This window comes from Triturus cristatus, chromosome 2_1, assembly GCF_964204655.1.
Source record: "Triturus cristatus chromosome 2_1, aTriCri1.1, whole genome shotgun sequence".
Lineage (NCBI taxonomy): Eukaryota > Metazoa > Chordata > Amphibia > Caudata > Salamandridae > Triturus > Triturus cristatus.
The window spans coordinates 315682363-315700658 of record NC_140581.1 but is presented as its reverse complement, the minus strand read 5'-3'; the positions used below and the strand labels follow the sequence as shown (position 1 = coordinate 315700658).

General features: G+C 38.6%; 1 protein-coding gene across 1 annotated transcript in view; it reads left to right on the top strand.

Annotated features, from left to right (window-relative positions):
- Positions 1 to 18296, top strand: part of C2_1H5orf34 (chromosome 2_1 C5orf34 homolog) — a 245527-nt gene that overhangs the window by 72967 nt on the left and 154264 nt on the right. Inside the window, exon 5 of the mRNA XM_085631217.1 lies at positions 1510 to 1611. Coding sequence (XP_085487343.1) covers positions 1510 to 1611 — 102 coding nt within the window. The remainder of the gene's footprint in view (positions 1 to 1509; positions 1612 to 18296) is intronic.

Genomic DNA, 18296 nt, shown 5'->3' with positions numbered 1-18296 from the left:
ATACAACTGAGATTTGTTTGATACAGAGAGATTTCTGCAGTGGGTGAAATGGCGATTAATCAACTCTACTGAGTTGCAGCAATCTCGCTGTTCATCTGTATGTGCTCGTACCATCAGACTCTGGCGCAGCCAATTTATTTATGCGAACAATGTTGAATGCCTTAGAAGATATTTAATAAATCACAGTAATGAAAATGAAAAGAATCTCATTTTTTTTCTTCCAGTGCCCCCCCGCCCAAAAAAATTTACAATAATGGTATCCATAACATTTGTATCTGTCAAAAAAAGACACGTCCCAACGAGATTTTATCAACCACGGACATTGTGTTGCTGGGGCTCATCAATGTGGTGTTGCTAAAATGTATTAAGATTTAGGACTCATGGTGTTGACACTGGCGGCATCATAGTGCATTTTCTTTTTAATTGCTGGCAGAAGTGAACGTGTCTAGGCGGCACAACAAAAACAATTTAAAAAGGGGGAAACACAAAGGAGGGAGAAGTACATGAAGGGAGGCAGCTGAATAACATGCATTCTTGTAGTGTTCTTAAACACAAAGAAAAAAAATTGCACCTAAAAAAAATGAGTAGTGCAAGGACACAAGTAATGCGTCCATGCTCCAGGGGAGGGGTAAACACAAGAAGAGGAAGGTAACTTTAAAGCAGCAAATGAGTGACCAGGAAGTCAACAAATGCTAATCAGTGGGCCGCCTATACCCTGTTAGAAAGCAAAGTATCTTGCATAAGACAGCGCATGTGCTTTCTCAGGCAAGACCACAAACACAAGGACCTGGAGAACACAGAGGAAGGGGAGGGAAAAGAGTGTCAGAGGTAGCAAAGAAAATTAAGAGCGGTGAAGTTGATTTAAGACGAGATGGAAGCGAAGGAGATACAATTTAACAAAGAGTGTGTGAAAGGGGCAAATATTAGGATCTGCCTGAGAACAAGGACTGAGTTGTGGAGAGCAAAATGACGGAGTAGTTGTGAAAGAGAAAGTTATTACTTGTATAAAGAGGACGGAGATTTAAGGGAGATTGAGAATTTTAGGATGTAGTAAAGAGAGTGCTGGTTGAGGAAGAAGTAGGGGTGAGAGGAATGGGGGGAAGAAAACCTCGGTGGTAAATGGGGACAAGTAGAAAAAAAAAAGAAGATAAGGAAAGTGAGAAAGGTGGGAAAGAGGCAGTTGAAAGGGATAGAAAATGAAAGCGGAAGTAAATGATAGTAGATGGGAATGGCGGTAGAGACAGAAGAAAGATGGCTAGAATTTAGATCTCAGAGACCCATAAAAAGTGGCATAGGTATTATAAATGCAGCAGGTGTAGTGCCTACAAGGGACCAATTGCCCCCACAATGTTGACTCTCTCTTAATGTTGCCCCGAGGGCAAAGAGACCCCCTTTTTTTCTTGTTCATATTAGAGCCCAAGACACCTTTGTTAGGTTACTGCTGTGAACATCATTGTGCCTAACTATTTTATGGGCCAAGATTACTCACTATGAATTTCTCTTGCATAGGTGGAGTTCCTTTGATTCAATTTCACAAAGAGCACACAGTGTTGAACAATATACCAGAACTGGACTGATAAAGGTTGTCTTGTGTGCGGGAATACTGTATAGGTAAGAAACTATGTAACATTTGTTATACTCTCAAGATGTTTGGTCAAAACATTTTTTATCTGTTATATTGATATGTGTATTTCACACAGCCTGACACTTAGCCAAATTACCTCCAGTAACTAACATTTTTTTAAAAATTTAAATGGGCAGTAGTCCGGTTTACTGAATTATGTAAAATATATTTAATGCCTTTTCTGACATTATGCTATTGAAGTATAAGCAACTCTGACATGAGACCACTGTTTTGGTGCACATTCCGCAAACTTCCTGTCCCATCTGCCTTTGAACTAAAACGGTGTGGTAAAGGGGAGTAAAATGTCAGCATCTGCTCAGCAGGTCACAGTACACGACGGGGCACACTGAGTATTAAATTCAGTCTTTTCATGGCGAGGATTTTGTGAAGAAACCTAGACATCAACAAAGCAATGTTAAAAAAATTGGAGGTGCTGAAGCCCACCATCACTAGTCAATGTTAAGATAACATTCTGACTAGGTGGCAATGCATAGAAAAGGTTCCCGGGACAACATCAGCAGTTTGAGAGTTCATGTCTGAATCATGACGAAACCACCACAAGAATCTTAGAATGCTGTATTCTGCTCAACATGGACCTAGGGAACCAGCCATGAAAAAGTGGAATGTTGTGAATGCCAAGATCCTAGCAAGTACATGTAGTGTCCAAAAACTCCAAGAATCACATAGATCTTTACCGCTGTTTAATGCTGTATGACGAGATCATGTCACATGGTACAAACGACCCAGGAGCTGGTCTCAGCTGAAGCCCCTTTCAGTAACAAACCCATACATACCAATAAAGACTTTTACATCATCCTGCTGATGATGTGAGAAAGCATCACCAATTCTTCACTTCAAAATACTGGTGAAAGTTCAGGATCGATATTGGCTGAAAAACGGAACGACCACTAGAATCAGATGCAGTAATGCCATTCCCTTGGTAAGCACCAGTTTCTGTAATTACAGATTCATGTGGTGTGTGATGAAAATAGTACTTCTGTAGTCCCGGTCCACTCAGGATTGCCTCTATCCTCTACAACTTGCACAGGATCCCTGAAGTTGAAAGCCCCTTTTCAAAGCAATAAGGAATCCTTGATACAAACCTAATCCCCTACACAAACTCTTGACATGACTTTCCTTTTACGACTTTTCTCAATTCTTGCACACTGTTCTAAACAGTTTTTATCGCTAAAGCATTTTGCCAACTTGCTCATTGAATTAACATCACACTCTTGGTCTTAAAGCTTTACTACCCAAATTGGACTCATGGACTCAACATAGACACTTCCTTTCTTCCCCTCATTACTTCCAGAAGAATCTTCTGAGTCACGGAATGCGGATTGGTTTGGTAGGGCCAAATTAGATCTCTTTAGCATATTCACAATTCACACCTGATTTTAATGCACTTTGAATAGACCCGACCAATACTTTATTAAACATCTAAACTTTGCCATTGACTTGAGGGTGGTACAACGGTGTGCATAAATACTTATACTTAAAACTCTTCATAGCAAGAGAGGTGAATTGGTCACTGTTATCAGTCAAAAGTTCACATGAGTACCTTCTCTTGTAGAACTGTCTCTAAAACACGGATACCATTCATTGTAGAAGTGTCAGTCACACACCTGACCTCTAGCCATCTCGATAGTCATCTAACACTATTAAATATCTCATTTTGTTAGGTAATGCATGAAATGGGCCCCAAAAATAAACACTAAATCTCTGCCAAACTTTTCCAGGACATTACACTGGTTGTGCCACAAGTGCAGACCTTACTGAGTGTTTATCACCCACACTACATTGTGCACAGCTATGAGCCAATTCCTCAACTTTTCTATCTGCACCAGGCCACCAAAATGTATTCCTTACCGTACGCTTATTTGCACTCATGCCTAAATGTTCTGCCTGTGCTGCTTCTAGAATTTTCCATATTAACTAATAAGGTGGGATCAACTTATATTCTCTCACCAAAATAACACTTTCCACATGAATTTCATTAGACACTTTGCAATATAGTTGAAGATCTTAGCTCAGCGACTTTTCTTTTGGCCGACCCGAAGAAACAAAATTTAACACATCCTTTAAAGTCAAATCAGATTTCATCCTAATGATCCAATCACTCGTCACCATAAATCGTTTTGCCGTCAGTCATAGCAATAATGCATTCCTCAGTGTCATTCTCAACCGGATCCTGTTGAGTTTCATAAATTACCTGTAGTCTTGATGATAATTCTGCCTTTAATTTCTGCATTGTAATGTATACTCTTCAGTACTTTCAGTTCTCTCGACAATGTCAAACAGTTTAATCAAGGGTGGGTTTTGCACATTAGTAATCTCATTCGAACTTTTTTAGAATACATCTAGAAACCAATTGATCCAATTCTAGTTGAGAAGTGAAGTTTTCATAATCACAACATGTTGCCAATACTTTCAAAGCTGTTATGTATGAATCAGTTGATTCATTTAGTGCTTATAAGCTTGTGAAAAATATGTTGATGCACGCAATTAGCTTTACCTTCAGAATGACTCTCAAGCTGTTTCACTGCAACCTGATACTCATCCACTTCCTCATCTTGTGCCATAGTATATTATTGTAAGTGATCAATAACATTTTGGCCCACTACACTTTAATAATAATTAATACATTTTGTTTTTCTATTTAAACAAGCTGAGGGCAGGGGCTACAGCAATCCGCACCTGACAGATATAGTATTATAAGTAAAGCATGTCAGTGCAACGAACCGAGGAGCACTTTCCTCTATACCCCTTACTAAGGAATACATTCCTATAAACCTATGAAACATAAGAGTTCAGCACTTTGCAATGTAATCACATAATACAGTTCAAAGTAGTCAGCACATGAAGAGAAATCCAAAGTCCAGTTGTTTTTTCTTTTATGTTCGAAGGACGTTCTTTATTACATTTTCATAAAAATCACAGGAGATCATAGCCGACGCGTTTCGTCTCACACTGAGACTTTTTCAGGGCTATGGAAAAACACATACAAACATATATTCTAAAAACCTATTTACAAATGTACAAAAATATTATTTTTTTCTACTATTTCTCATTATGAGAAGATGCAATTGTCAATATTTCATTTCAACTAACACTTCATTTTACATGAACATGTTCAATCTAATATTTCTAACACTATAATACATTCTGCTCAACTTATTTACGTTTATTGACATGATAGGGGACTGTTTTGATAAACCAGAAAGTACCCAAATATGGTACTAAAGAGCTTTTCTTAAGAATATATACATGATCATTATTATCTGCATGCCTTATTTAAATACAGACAACACTTTTCAGAAATCACAACAGAATCTCATAGTTTCCAGGATTATAGGAATTTTTACTAAATGCTTGAGTCCTACAAAACACAAATATATGCAACATGAGAACATATTCATTTCCATCCTGATTTGCAAACAAATTTATACATGACCCATTTATAATATTACAAGATATACAGCATATACCAATTGAGTTTGCACTGAAAAGCTAATGAATATTGTATTGTGGTGACACTACAAAGAAGGAGACTGAGTAGTAATGACAGATTTGTGCTCTAGTTCCCAAATACATTCCACCTCTTATGGTAATGCATCTGTCATGCTGAATGATCATTCCAAAAGTTATTACTATCATTATATGGCGATTGAAACGGGCAGACTCCCTAATGTCCGCTCGTAAATCGTGAATAACCAAAATTGCACAGAGACACTGTTGCTTAATGTTGCATATAAACATCAAAGGCTATAATGTCATTGGGAAATCTTTGTTTAACAGCCCAAACATTGATGAAAAAAACATCTCAGTTTACAGAGGCTTCAAAACTTTACATCTAGTTGTTACAGCGTAGTGTGCTAGTAGTTGCTATGGGTGTTGTCACAGGCAACGGTACGCGCTAAATATCCAGCAACACAGCCCGCCAGGGATGCTGGGTCAGTGTTAGCAAAGAAGGTTAAGCAAGAAATATAATGCTTAAAAAGATAAATGTTTACTAAACGACGGTACGCCCTAAATATCCAACAACACAAACCACCAGAAATGCTGGGTCAGTGTTGGCAAAGAAAGTTAATCAAGGAATGTGCTACTTAAAAAAGGGTAAATGTTTATTGGACAATAAATAGACATATCGTTAATCAAAAAACAGCGGTCATGTTTAAAAAAGGTTGTGTAGCGCTAAATTAGTATAAAGCAAAGTACACGACTTAATGTTGTAAGGTAATGCACATGGCTCAATGTCACATAAATCATGAGCGAATTTAGTAACAAGTGCATCATAACTATACCCCAATTAGTTGTGTTATTCATTTACAACGGAAGAAAAAATTATACGGGTGTCACAAATAGGCAACACACCAATATTTTTTCAAGAATACTCCAAAAATATCAGTGAAGCAGCACAAAGTTACATTATCCCTAAAAATAGTGTATAGCTTAAAAATATTTTTAGCTAAAAACTCAGACGATATAGTAACTCTCGGTACTGTTTGTATACAGAACAGTCTGTCCTTATTAAAGGTGGCACCATAAAACCTTGTTAATGGACTTACTGCAATAAGAATCTCACCATGATTACGGCTTGGTGATCGGCAGCATGTCCTCTAGTCAGTTTCCCAGTAAAGTAAACCGAGCTTGTATCGGCGCGCTTTTTTAAACCCGCGCTCGATAATGATAAACACCTGACATTTTGTAAACACAAACAACGTCCGAAAACAGTATCTATTCCTGCATAAATGCAGTGTCCATCTTGGAAGAGGAAAATGTTTGTTTTTCGTTTTTCTTACGACATGTTTAACAATAAATGTCTCCATTATCATGGATGCATGCCTTTACAGTATTACTTAACTTATTCAGGTTTACAAATTCTAATTTATACGAAACGTGCTATACATATCGGAACATTGACACGATGATTCAATATCATCTTACAAAATATAAACGCCTAGCGCCTCCTACTGCCCAATAGTTATTACACAAGTGATCATGGTGGTGTTTTATATAAGAAAAGTAAGGATGGAAGATCACTTCTGTCTATGGTTACATATATCCTGATACATCCGATGCAATTATAGCATTTATTATTCTTTCCAAATTGAGTGGCCATGCATTTTAAAATCACATCTTTTATAGTTCCTTTGTTATAACTAAGACATTTATTGATAAACCAAGTTAATTTGTATTAATAAAGATGAGGAAAATACTCTGTAGATATCCCCAAATGTCATCGACATGTCAAAAATAATTCAATAAAGATCGTGATGTATCTAAGTTGAAGTTTTGATTAAAAAAAAATACGGTTGCACTATAACATTTCAATGATCTGTGTCCTCGATCTAAAGGTGCTGCCTCAACGGATGACAGCTAGTTGTTGGGTCACATCTGCACTCATGAATCACATCAAAACAGAAGTTTTGGAGAAATTATAAAAGTAGGAAGGCACAGTGACATTTCGAAAATGTGCCATTGATCTAGAGATGCCGCCTCAACGAACGACAGCTAGTTGTTAATACACATCTCCTCACATAGATCACATCAAAAATCAGGCTTCATCTGAATATCTCATAGGAAATAATGGACCTCATTATTAATGTTGAGCCCTAGTTTACCCGATCTCAAACGACATATCCAACTTGCTTCCCGCTGTCTTAAAATTAATTCCCTGTCTCCACCTCTTTCTTGAATTGTTATATGGTCAATGCCACAGAATGTGATGTTTTTGTCATGTGGGCGTTCATGGAGTATATGCATTGCAACTGGATATTTAGTGTCACAATTTTTTATAGCCCTCGCGTGTTGTTGAATTCGTAGCTTTAAGCTACGAATACTGCTGCCAATGTAGATTTTTTAAATGCACATGTGATCATGTAAACGGTATAGGTGGTGTTGCAGTTGATAAAGCTGTTTATAGAAAACTCTCGAGCGATTTGCTCTAAATGTCTTTAGCTTGTTTTGGCTAAATTTACAAATGCAGCAATTGCCACATATGTGGAAGCCCATTGGTTTAGCTGGAATCTAAGTAGGGTTGGGTTTGCTCACAGTTTTGAAATAGCTTGGAAACAATATATTCTTCAATGTCCTGCTTTTACGATAAATCATTCTTGGTTTGTTTGATATTACACCAGCAGGGAGACTTGCAGAACTTAATAGACGCCAGTTCTTTCTTAAAATTTTATATATATGGTTACTGCAGGTGTTGTGCGCAGTAACAAATAAGATATCAGACTTATTTTTGTTCTTGTATCCAGTTTTTTTTAGGGTTTGGCACCAGGGTCTCCTTTCTATTTAGTGACAGAGCTCGTTTTTCAGCAGTCTCCAAGCAGGGATTACCATATCCTCTTTTGGAGAAGTTGGTTTAGATTTGGTTCACATTTTTTACAAAATCTGTATCTAGGCTGCAATTACGCCTAGCGCGAACCATTTCTCTGTATGGTATGGCATATGAATGATTGAGGATGGGCACCAGTAGCATGTAGATAACTATTACATGATGTATTTTTCCTATACAAATCGCTCTGTATACTAGTCTCACTTATAAACAGTCGTAGGTCCAGGAACTCAATACTTTTCTCAGAGTGTTGAGTAGTTAGCTTAACATTAAATTTATTCTGGTTCAAATACCCGAAATATGTGTTCAGACTCTCAACCGTTCCGTGCCATATCATTATAACATCATCAACGTAGCGACCGTAAAACATTACAATGTCGCTCCAAGTGTGTGCCCCTGGGCCCCAGACATGCTCCACCTCATACTATCCCATGAAGAGATTAGCATAAAATGGAACAAATCTGGAGCCCATGGCAGTCCCTTGCCTCTGTAAGAACAGACTCTCCACAACCATCGTGACAAATAGGTTATCCTGATCCCATTTAAAGTCTTCTAGTTTGTAAAGAAGATCAGAACTGTCCCTCAGATATGATGGGAGGTTCCTGACAATGGGTTGCAGAAAATAGTCTACATATTGGGCAATGTGTTCTGTAGGCCCACCATTACCAGAAATTATGGGCCTGCCCGGTGGAAAGGGGCCCCCCCTTGTGGATTTTTGGTAAAATGTAGATGCATGGAAATCTGGAATGATGGGCCTGTAGGTATTTATGTTCCTGGTCAGATAGTAGACCGGATTTATGCCAATCCCATAATTTAGAGTTTATATTGTTTTCTATTTGAGAAATAGGATTGGAATTTAACTTTTCATAACATTGAGCATCACTCAACTGTCTGTCAATCTGTCCACTTCATAAGGACAACATTACCGCCTTTGTCCACTTCTTTACTGACCAAACTGTCATCATTTTTCAAGATTTGTAACAAGTTCCAATCTTCTTCACTAAGGTTGTTACTATGTCTATACCCTCTCTTTTTGTAATGTTGATCTTCCAAATCGTGGAGATCAAGCGTGACCTTGTTATTAAAATTAATCTATAGCAGTTTCTTGAGTTTGTGGAGGCATAAATTTGGGACTCGGTCGCAACCCACTGTCTATTGTACAGTCCTCAAATATGCCAAGATTGTTCGCTACTTGACCAACATCTCCAATCTCTTCCTCCTCATGCAGAGAAGCAAGTAAATGTGTGTTATGAATATCAGCAATGGACAAAAAGGTCTCACTGTTCGTTCTCTGTACAGGGACACATGGGACAACTTGGTGTTCTTCAAAATATTTTTTTATTTTCAAACTTTCGCATGAATTTGTGCAAGTCTATGTGTACATTAATAAAGTCACATTTATTCGTGGGGTAATAGTTAAGGCCATTACTCAAAACAGTTGTTTCTTTAATAGACAATTCTTTAGAAGAAAAATTGATAACAGTAAGTACATTGGAATCAGAAGGTGTATTAGTGCAACCTACAGCATGAGCCATACAACAGTTCATTTCTTGCTGTTTGGGTTTTGTTGCCTGGCCTTCGTTCCCGGACTGGTGTTTTTTGCCACCCCTCCTTCTTGCTCTTCATTTACTGGTTTTATACGGTTCCCTAGATGGTATCTGCGAACCTCTTGTAAAAAACAGATGGAGTGTCTGTTACTGGCCCACTGCTTGTTCCTTCTCCTGGATCACTTCTCAGGAAGGACAATGAGGTGTTACTAAAGGAGATACTCACTGGTTTTTCATTACTCCTCTCTGGTGCTTGTTGTTTTGTAATGAGGTCATCATACTTTCTCGAACGTAAAAATACGTCCCTTTTATAGTTTCCAACATCTCTCTGTATTGTTTTCTGTTTTTTTGTTCTTTGAGCTATAGTTGATAACTGCTCAGCTCTTTTTTCAAAATCTCCATATTTTTCTGTATTCCTTCCTTCAAATTGGTTTTATTAATCTCCTTCTCTAGATTGATTATTTCTTCTTTAATCTTGCAAACTTTCCTTTCCGAAGTGGTAATTAATGTCCCCATCATCTTATATGAAGCTTCATACAGACCTTCCTCCCATTCTTTCAGAAGATCAGGATCTAGATCTTCGAAGTTGGGGAAGATCAGGATTCTTAATCCTCTGGGTATGCATCTATTCTCAATATACTTCCTGAGAGTGGCCCTTCCCACCATTTTGCTAACTCAGCCTTCTTGAGTTTCTCAAGGCGCATGAATTTACTTTTTAGACCCTTATTTTTATCTAACGATGGGATCTTATGTGCTGCACTGGAGTTCTGTTTATCATTAAACAAATCATCAAGTAACTCTTCTCGTTTGTCATCATAATCCATATTTCCACAGAAACCTGTTGTGTTCTGTATATATAATCAAATGTCAGTGCTGGTAGCCCACAAAATTATATTTGAACAAGCTGAGGGTAGGGGCTATAGCAATCCGCACCTGACAGATATAGTATTATAAGTAAAGCATGTCAGTGCAAAGAACCGAGGAGCACTTCCCTCTATACTCCTCACTAAGGAATACATTCCTATAAACATATGAAACATAAGAGTTCAGCACTTTGCAATGTAATCACATATTATAGTACAAAGCAGTAAGCACATGAAGAGAAATCCAAAGTCCAGTTGTTGTTTTTTCTTTTATGTTCAAAGACGCGTTTCGTCTCACACAGACTTCTTCAGGGCTATGGAAAAACACATACAAACATATATTCTAAAAACCTATTTACAAATGTACAAAAATATTATTTTTTTCTACTATTTCTCATTATGAGAAGATGCAATTGTCAATATTTCATTTCAACTAACACTTCATTTTACATGAACGTATTCAATCTAATATTTCTAACACCATAATACATTGTGCTCGACTTATTTACGTTTATTGACATGATAGGGGACTGTTTTGATAAATCAGAAAGAACCCAAATATGGTACTAATATTTGGGTTCCACTGAATTTGGAAAGAATAATAAATGCTATAATTGCATCGGATGTATCAGGATATGTGTAACCATAGACCGAAGTTATCTTCCATTCTTACTTTTCTTATATAAAACACCACCATGATCACTTATGTAATAATTATTGGGCAGTAGGAGGCACTAGGCGTTTATATTTTGTAAGATGATATTGAATCATCGTGTCAATTTTGCGATGTGTATAGCACGCTTCGTATAAATTAGAATTTGTAAACCTGAATAAGTTTTGTAATATTGTAAAGGCATGCATCCATGATAATGGAGACATTTATTGTTAAACATGTCGTAAGAAAGAAACGAAAAACAAACATTTTCCTCTTCCAAGATGGCAACCGCATTTATGCAGGAATAGATGTTTATGTTTAATGTTTGTATAGCGCTCGAATGCCAAGGCGTCTGGGCGCTGCGGTCTAAGGGCAGAAAGATACGATTGTAAAGGAAGGCCTATACGGCTGTAAAAAGCCGGGTTTTCAAACTCTTCCTGAAGAGCTGGAGATTGGGTTGAAGTCTCATGGACAGAGGCAGTTTGTTCCAAGCTTGGCCGCACCGTTTTCTGATGTTGTTTGTGTTTACAAATGCCAGGTGTTCATCATTATCGAGCGCGGGTTTAAAAAAGCGCCCCGATACAAGCTTTGTTTACTTTACTGGGAAACTGATGAATGAACATGCTGCCAGTCACCAAGCCGTAATCATGGTGAGTCTTATTGCACTAAGCCCATTAACAATGCTTTATGGTGCCATCTTTAACCCCTTCGGTGCTCATGACGGAATGGTTCCGTCATGACCCACGGTTGAGCTGTGCTCATGACGGAACCATTCCGTCATGACCACACCCGCGCAAGATTCCGTCAGCACAGCCGCGGAATCTGCGCAGCATCGAAGGGGTTAATAAGGACAGACTGTTCTGTATACAAACAGTACCTAGAGTTATTATATCGTCTTGAGTTTATAGCTAAAAATATTTTTAAGCTATACACTATTTTTAGGGATAATGTAATTTTGTGCTGCTTCACTGATATTTTTGGAGTATGCTTGAATAAATATTGGTGTGCTGCCTATTTGGGACACCCGTATAATTTTTTCTTTCGTTGTAAATTAATAACACAACTAATCGTGGTATAGTTATGATACACTTGTTACTAAATTCGCTCTTGATTTATGTGACATTGAGCCATGTGCATTGCGTTACAACATTGTCGTATACTTTGCTTTATACTCATTTAGCGCTACACAACCTTTTTTTAACATGACCGCTTTTTTTTGCTTAACGCCATGTCTATTTATTGTCCAATAAACATTTACCCTTTTTTAAGTAGCACATTCCTTGATTAACTTCCTTTGCCAACACTGACCCAGCATTTCTGGTGGTTTGTCTTGTTGGATATTTAGTGCGTACCGTCGTTTAGTAAACATTTACCTTTTTAAGCATCATATTTCTTGCTTAACCTTCTTTGCTAACACTGACCTAGCATTCCTGGCGGGCTGTGTTGTTGGACACTTAGCGCGTACTGTCGCTCAGCAAACATTTTGCTCCTTTTTAAACAGTGCATTCTTTGTTTAACCTCCCATGTCAACACTGACCCAGCATCCCCGGCGGGCTGAGTTGCTGGATATTTTGCGCGTACCGTTGCCTGTGAAAACACGTACAGCAACTACTAGCACGCTACGCTGTAACAACTAGATGTGAAGTTTTGAAGCCTCTTTAAACTGAGATGTGTTTTTTCATCAATGTTTGGGCTGTTAAACCTAAAGATTTCCCAATAACATTATAGCCTTTGTTGTTTATATGCATCGTTAAGCAACAGTGTCTCTGTGCAACTTTGGTTTACACGATTTATGAGCGGACATTAGGGAGTCGGCCCATTTCAATCGCCATATAATAATAGTAATAACTTTTGGAATGATCATTCGGCATGACAGATGCATTACCATAAGAGTTGGAATTCATTTGGGAACTAAAAAGCACAAATCTGTCATTACTACTCCGTCTCCTTCTTTGTAGTGTCACCACAATACAATATTCGTTAGATTTCAGTGCAAACTCAATTGGTATATGCTGTATATCTTGTACTCTTACTAAATGGGTCATGTATAAATTTGTTTGAAAAACAGGATGGAAATGAATATGTTCCCATGTTGCATATATTTGTGATTTGTAGGACTCTAGCATTGAGTAAAAATTCCTCTAATCCTGGAAACTATGAGATTCTGTCGGGATTTCTGAAAAGTGTAGTCTGTATTTAAATACGGTATGCAGATAATAATGATCATGTATCTATTCTTAAGAAGAGCTCTTTAGTACCATATTTGGATTCTTTCTGGTTTATCAAAACAGTCCCCTAGCATGTCAATAAATGTAAATGAGTTGAGCAGAATGTATAATGGTGTTAGAAATATTAGATTGAATACGTTCATGTAAAATGAAGTGTTAAATGAAATGAAATATTGACAATTGCGTCTTCTCATAATGAGAAATAGTAGAAAAAAGAATATTTTTGTACATTTGTAAATCGGTTTTTAAAATATATTTGTATGTGTTTTTCCATAGCCCTGAAGAAGTCTCAGTGTGAGACGAAACGCGTCGGCTATGATCTCTTGTGATTTTTATGAAAATTTAATAAAGAACGTCCTTTGAACATAAAAGAAAAAACAACTGGACTTTGGATTTTTCCTCATGTGCTGACTGCTTTGAACTGTATTATGTGATTACATTGCAAAGTGCTGAACTCTTATATTGCATACATTTTGCGGTTCTGAGGGCTGTCTCAAAGTACGATCGATCTTAACAAGGTTTTTACACATCTTTTTGGGTATCGTAAAGTGCTCCAGTCAACCCTTTTTTTGTAAAAGAATGCGGCCTTGTCTTTGGAGTCATAAATAAGGCCCCTGATCACAAATGCAGGTGTGCCTCGAACTTGCATGGACATAATGGGGGCCAGTGAGTAACCTGTTCAGATGCCTGACATGAGCAACGTGTGATCACTGCATGTACTGTGTGTGATGTGTCCTGATTGGCTGTGGGTTCCTAACTTCATGTAGCATCTGAATTTATGGTGTTTTTGGGAATGCGTGCTCACCTCTGGCCATGTGTGCTTTATGGGGGCTAATCTCCCTGGACCATTGTGGTGTCGTAGCGCTTATCTGCGGGATTGAACTGAGTTTCCAGTTCACACGTTTGCCGGCTACGTGCCACCCCACTTGTGCCCTGTCAGTCAGTAACCTTAGGTCTAGGTCTCAGCCCCTGCCCTTACCACGTATTTCTGAGTCAGGGTTGATGGAAAGTTCATGACGGGTGAATTCGATTAATAGAGATGTGATTTCATTCTTACATAGAATGTATCATTGTAAACATTGGCATAGATTTTTATCTATTTCAACATTCCCCCGTTTAGTTGAATTTTCAACTACGTTATCTAACCCATACTTCATGACAGTCAGATTATTGGAGACTTGTTGTTCTTCAGTTTTGACTATTACTATTTTCCTAGTTACTTGCATGCTGCCCAAATTGAGGACTTCGCTTTTTACAGCAGGAAGCCCCTAATTGCAGCAAACTACAAAAAAACAATAGCAACAAGAAAACGGGTAGCAGTGCGTACACAGTCCGGACAGCCACCGGGGATGCCAGGAAAACCAACTTGAATACCATTCCTGCTCAGGTGCACCTCCCTCATCACGCATGTCTCTTTGTAGCGGTGCAGTGCTTGGATGGTAAGAGTCAGAGTCCTGTTGTCCAATCCATTCCCTGGAATAAACGTGCGGCAGGACACACCCATCATTGCACACACGCCTCCATCCATCGCAGTCATTAAGTCCAACACATATCAATGTTGCATCACCATTAGGCAGATGGCTCTCAGTTCTACCTTAATTCGATCAAGGGAGAATTCAGTGCTGTTTATTATCTTGAGCATTTTCCACCTGGTTATCTGCAACCAGCGGGTCATTCGTTTTTGTTTGTAAAGTGAAGGAGAATATGGACCCTCTCACGAATCCTGTTGCATCAGAGAACAGTCTGAATTTTTCTGGAATATCCTTGTGTTGAGACCAGCCAGAATAATTGTATAAACAATAATGTTCTCAAAGGGGATATCTTATTCTCTAGTACCTAATGATTGACAACCACACGAAAATGCAAAAAAGATTTTCCATTTATAGCATCACTTAAACAATTAATGCATTCATTTAATCTTCAATGAGGTTGCTCAGATAGTAAATAAAAAAGTGATTGGAAGAAGTGCTCGTGAAAAGAGTCAAAGAAAAGACAAATATTTAAGTGTCAATGTACAATATATACAATCAATACATACAAATTCATACATAAAGGAAAAAAGGCTGGCCTTTTTTTGGATACTAACATCCAACGTCCTACACAACAATCTATATTATGAGAAAAAGTTTGACGATGATAGTATATCCGGTACAGGTAAGTATGTATGTCAACGTTTCAACCTCAAATGGACAACAGGCCACTTATTCTTAAAGCAGGGTCTTCATCAGGGCAGTGAAAAGAGCAACCTAAAGTCCACCGGTAGAGTGGAGGGTCTCTCATGCAGGGCCCGAAGGGCTCGTGGCGGCCGGTTGATCCTATAATGTGCAAACATTTCTAAAATGGTCCAACTAGCTCCACACAATAGATGTGCTTACTTCATACAACACACCTGACGTACACTGTAGCGGCCGATACGTTCCGCATAAAGCTGAAAGAAGGAATCGGTCCCAATAGGATCTCAACCAAAAGAATGCCTCATACATTTACTAGATTCCAAAGATTAATCTTCCTCGAATGTCATTCTGGAGAATAAGATATCCTCTTTGGGACCAATGTTGTTTATACTATTGTATAACCAGGTCCTTGGGACATTTGGGTTACCCCATTGTTTAGTAGTGGTTCAGCCAAAATAATGAGCAGTTCTTTTTTCACGAGCCTGATGCAACATAGAAGTCGTCTTCCTTAGCAGGTGGTGGTACAAATGCTACAGTTCTTCTACGGGAATGACCAGTGTCGGAGTGTGTATGGTGACGAAGGAGCAAAGGCCATGCCATCCAGGGATGAGCTAAGTGTAGGCAAACTCGCCGCACTGCCAAAATGTATCCATCAGATTGAGGTTCCCCATTGCATGACCGAAATGTGCAGGACTGTGTCAGTTTTCATTCGTACCAAGTTGAATTGTTACTTTACCCCTCAAACACAAGGAATTTAGTGTAAGTTTATGTACAATTAAGGGTTGCCCCTTTCCTTTTAACATGTATATCCACCCACTTCAGTATCCCAGATTTCCTGACATGCGTTATATAAGCTGTTGTTCAACCCTCTGTTACAAGACTCATTTTCCTTCGTGTCATCGAGATGGATGGCCCTACACTGGAATTCTATTTCTAGGGTCTATTTGTTATAAAAGAAGACAACCCCAGATATGCTAAGGGGCCACCCTGGGACTGAAGATGGAAGCAGAGGTGGACGTGTCCGTGCACTGGTTCGGTAGTTTTGCTACCTCTGAGAATCTTTTCTCTGGAAAGTCTTGGGCCAAACTGTATCCTCCCATATGGTGCCCCTTCTGCGCATCCTATCTAGCTCAGTTTGAATGTCGCTAGGCTCGATGAAAAGATAGTGTTGTTGGATTGGTCTCATCAGGTCAGATTTACTACTCCTCTGTGGGGTTCTACATTGTTGAGCTGTATTCTAGACCTAATCCTACATAGATATGGGAGGGGATGGCATTTTGAATTTTCAGGGTTGTCTCTTGGGACAAGTAAAGGCTGTCTGTGATCCAGCGGAAAGCCAGGTACAAACATCTCATAAAACAACCAAAAGTTTCAATGGGCCTATATACAACGATCAGATTTCCTGGCTGTTTTGCTGGGGGTCAAGTTTTGTAATTCACTTTGATCTTAATTAGTTAACTCACTTGAGATTCAGTATTACACCTGAAAATGTATTCAATGTCTAACAAATCTTCCCAGATCGACACTCTTCCTTTGGTCGATGGACCATTAGTTGTGTAGTTGATGGTGATATGAACAAATTAACTAATCTGAACTTACAGATCTTAGTGAAATAAACCACAGACTCTAGTAAGATTTAATACGTTTATCTAAATCTTGGCCTTAAATCTCGGTCATAAATGAATGCTCATTAATACAAATTCACAGTGCAAACACCATCAAATTTTCATGGGAGAGAAAATTCATTTAACAATGTACATTTTAATTCACATTCAACAAATCAATGCATTAAGAGTGGATAGATGAAGAGACGGAAGGCATAATAAATCATACATTTGCAAAAGGTATGCACATTTTGAGATAGAATATAATTACCCAGAGGGGATTATGGAAACCCAACTCTCCGGCCAAAAAGGGCTGGTGGTTGTCTCCTGAGACTCAGGAGACAAAGGTTATAGGACAGGCTCAGGAAAGAATAATACTTACTAAACTTCTCTATAGACCCGACGCAGCGGGACGCATCCCTCGCCCACACTCTCTCCCTCCTCGATATTCTTCCGGAATCTTCAATCTAATCAAGTATCTTTCACAGGTGAATCTTCGCAGTCTGTTCTCTCTTTCCTCAGCAGCAACAGCTCTCGCCTCTTTCTCTCTCAGCAATGTCAATCTCTCCAATGCGCCTGACTACTCTAATAATTTTAAGTCACTCCAGTTATAGTCTTAATTTCTGCATGTCCCACCCTCAAAAGTTACAAATCTTGATGGAATATGAACTCGACAGGGGAGTTGATGTCACCTCATGCTGACATATTCTTTTATTAATCCTTCTTTGTCTGGCAAACCCTTCCCCCTTTTGCTCATTCACAAATTTTATTTTATTTAATTCCCATACATCTATTGTTGCTATTTAAATAACATTTTCTCCACACCGTTCCTCAGTCGAGGGCTTCTTTCACATGACTTTCGTCCTTGAATCTTGGCAGCCATTCAGCCACACGGTTGTTGTAAATTGAAACAACGATGTGATTAAGCATTTACTAAAGACATTAATTCCTCTGTTATAGATCGTGTTTTCTCTGTTATGTTGACCGAAGCTTGGACTCCATTTTGTATTGTCATGCTTTCACGTGTTCTCCACGAGAAGAGTCCAACCTCTGTGTTAGTTGCTCTTGTAATCTGCCCAGTAACAGTCTATAAATAGCTCCTTTGTCCATCTGGCGCATGCCCAGACTTGACCACATCTGTTATCAGTTAGCCTTGCATGACCATGTTTTCGCGGGCTCAAGGAGTGCGTTAGCTCCGCCCACATATTGATTCAGTATCGAAAATGACCATAAATGGTAATGTTCTTCGTCTTCATGT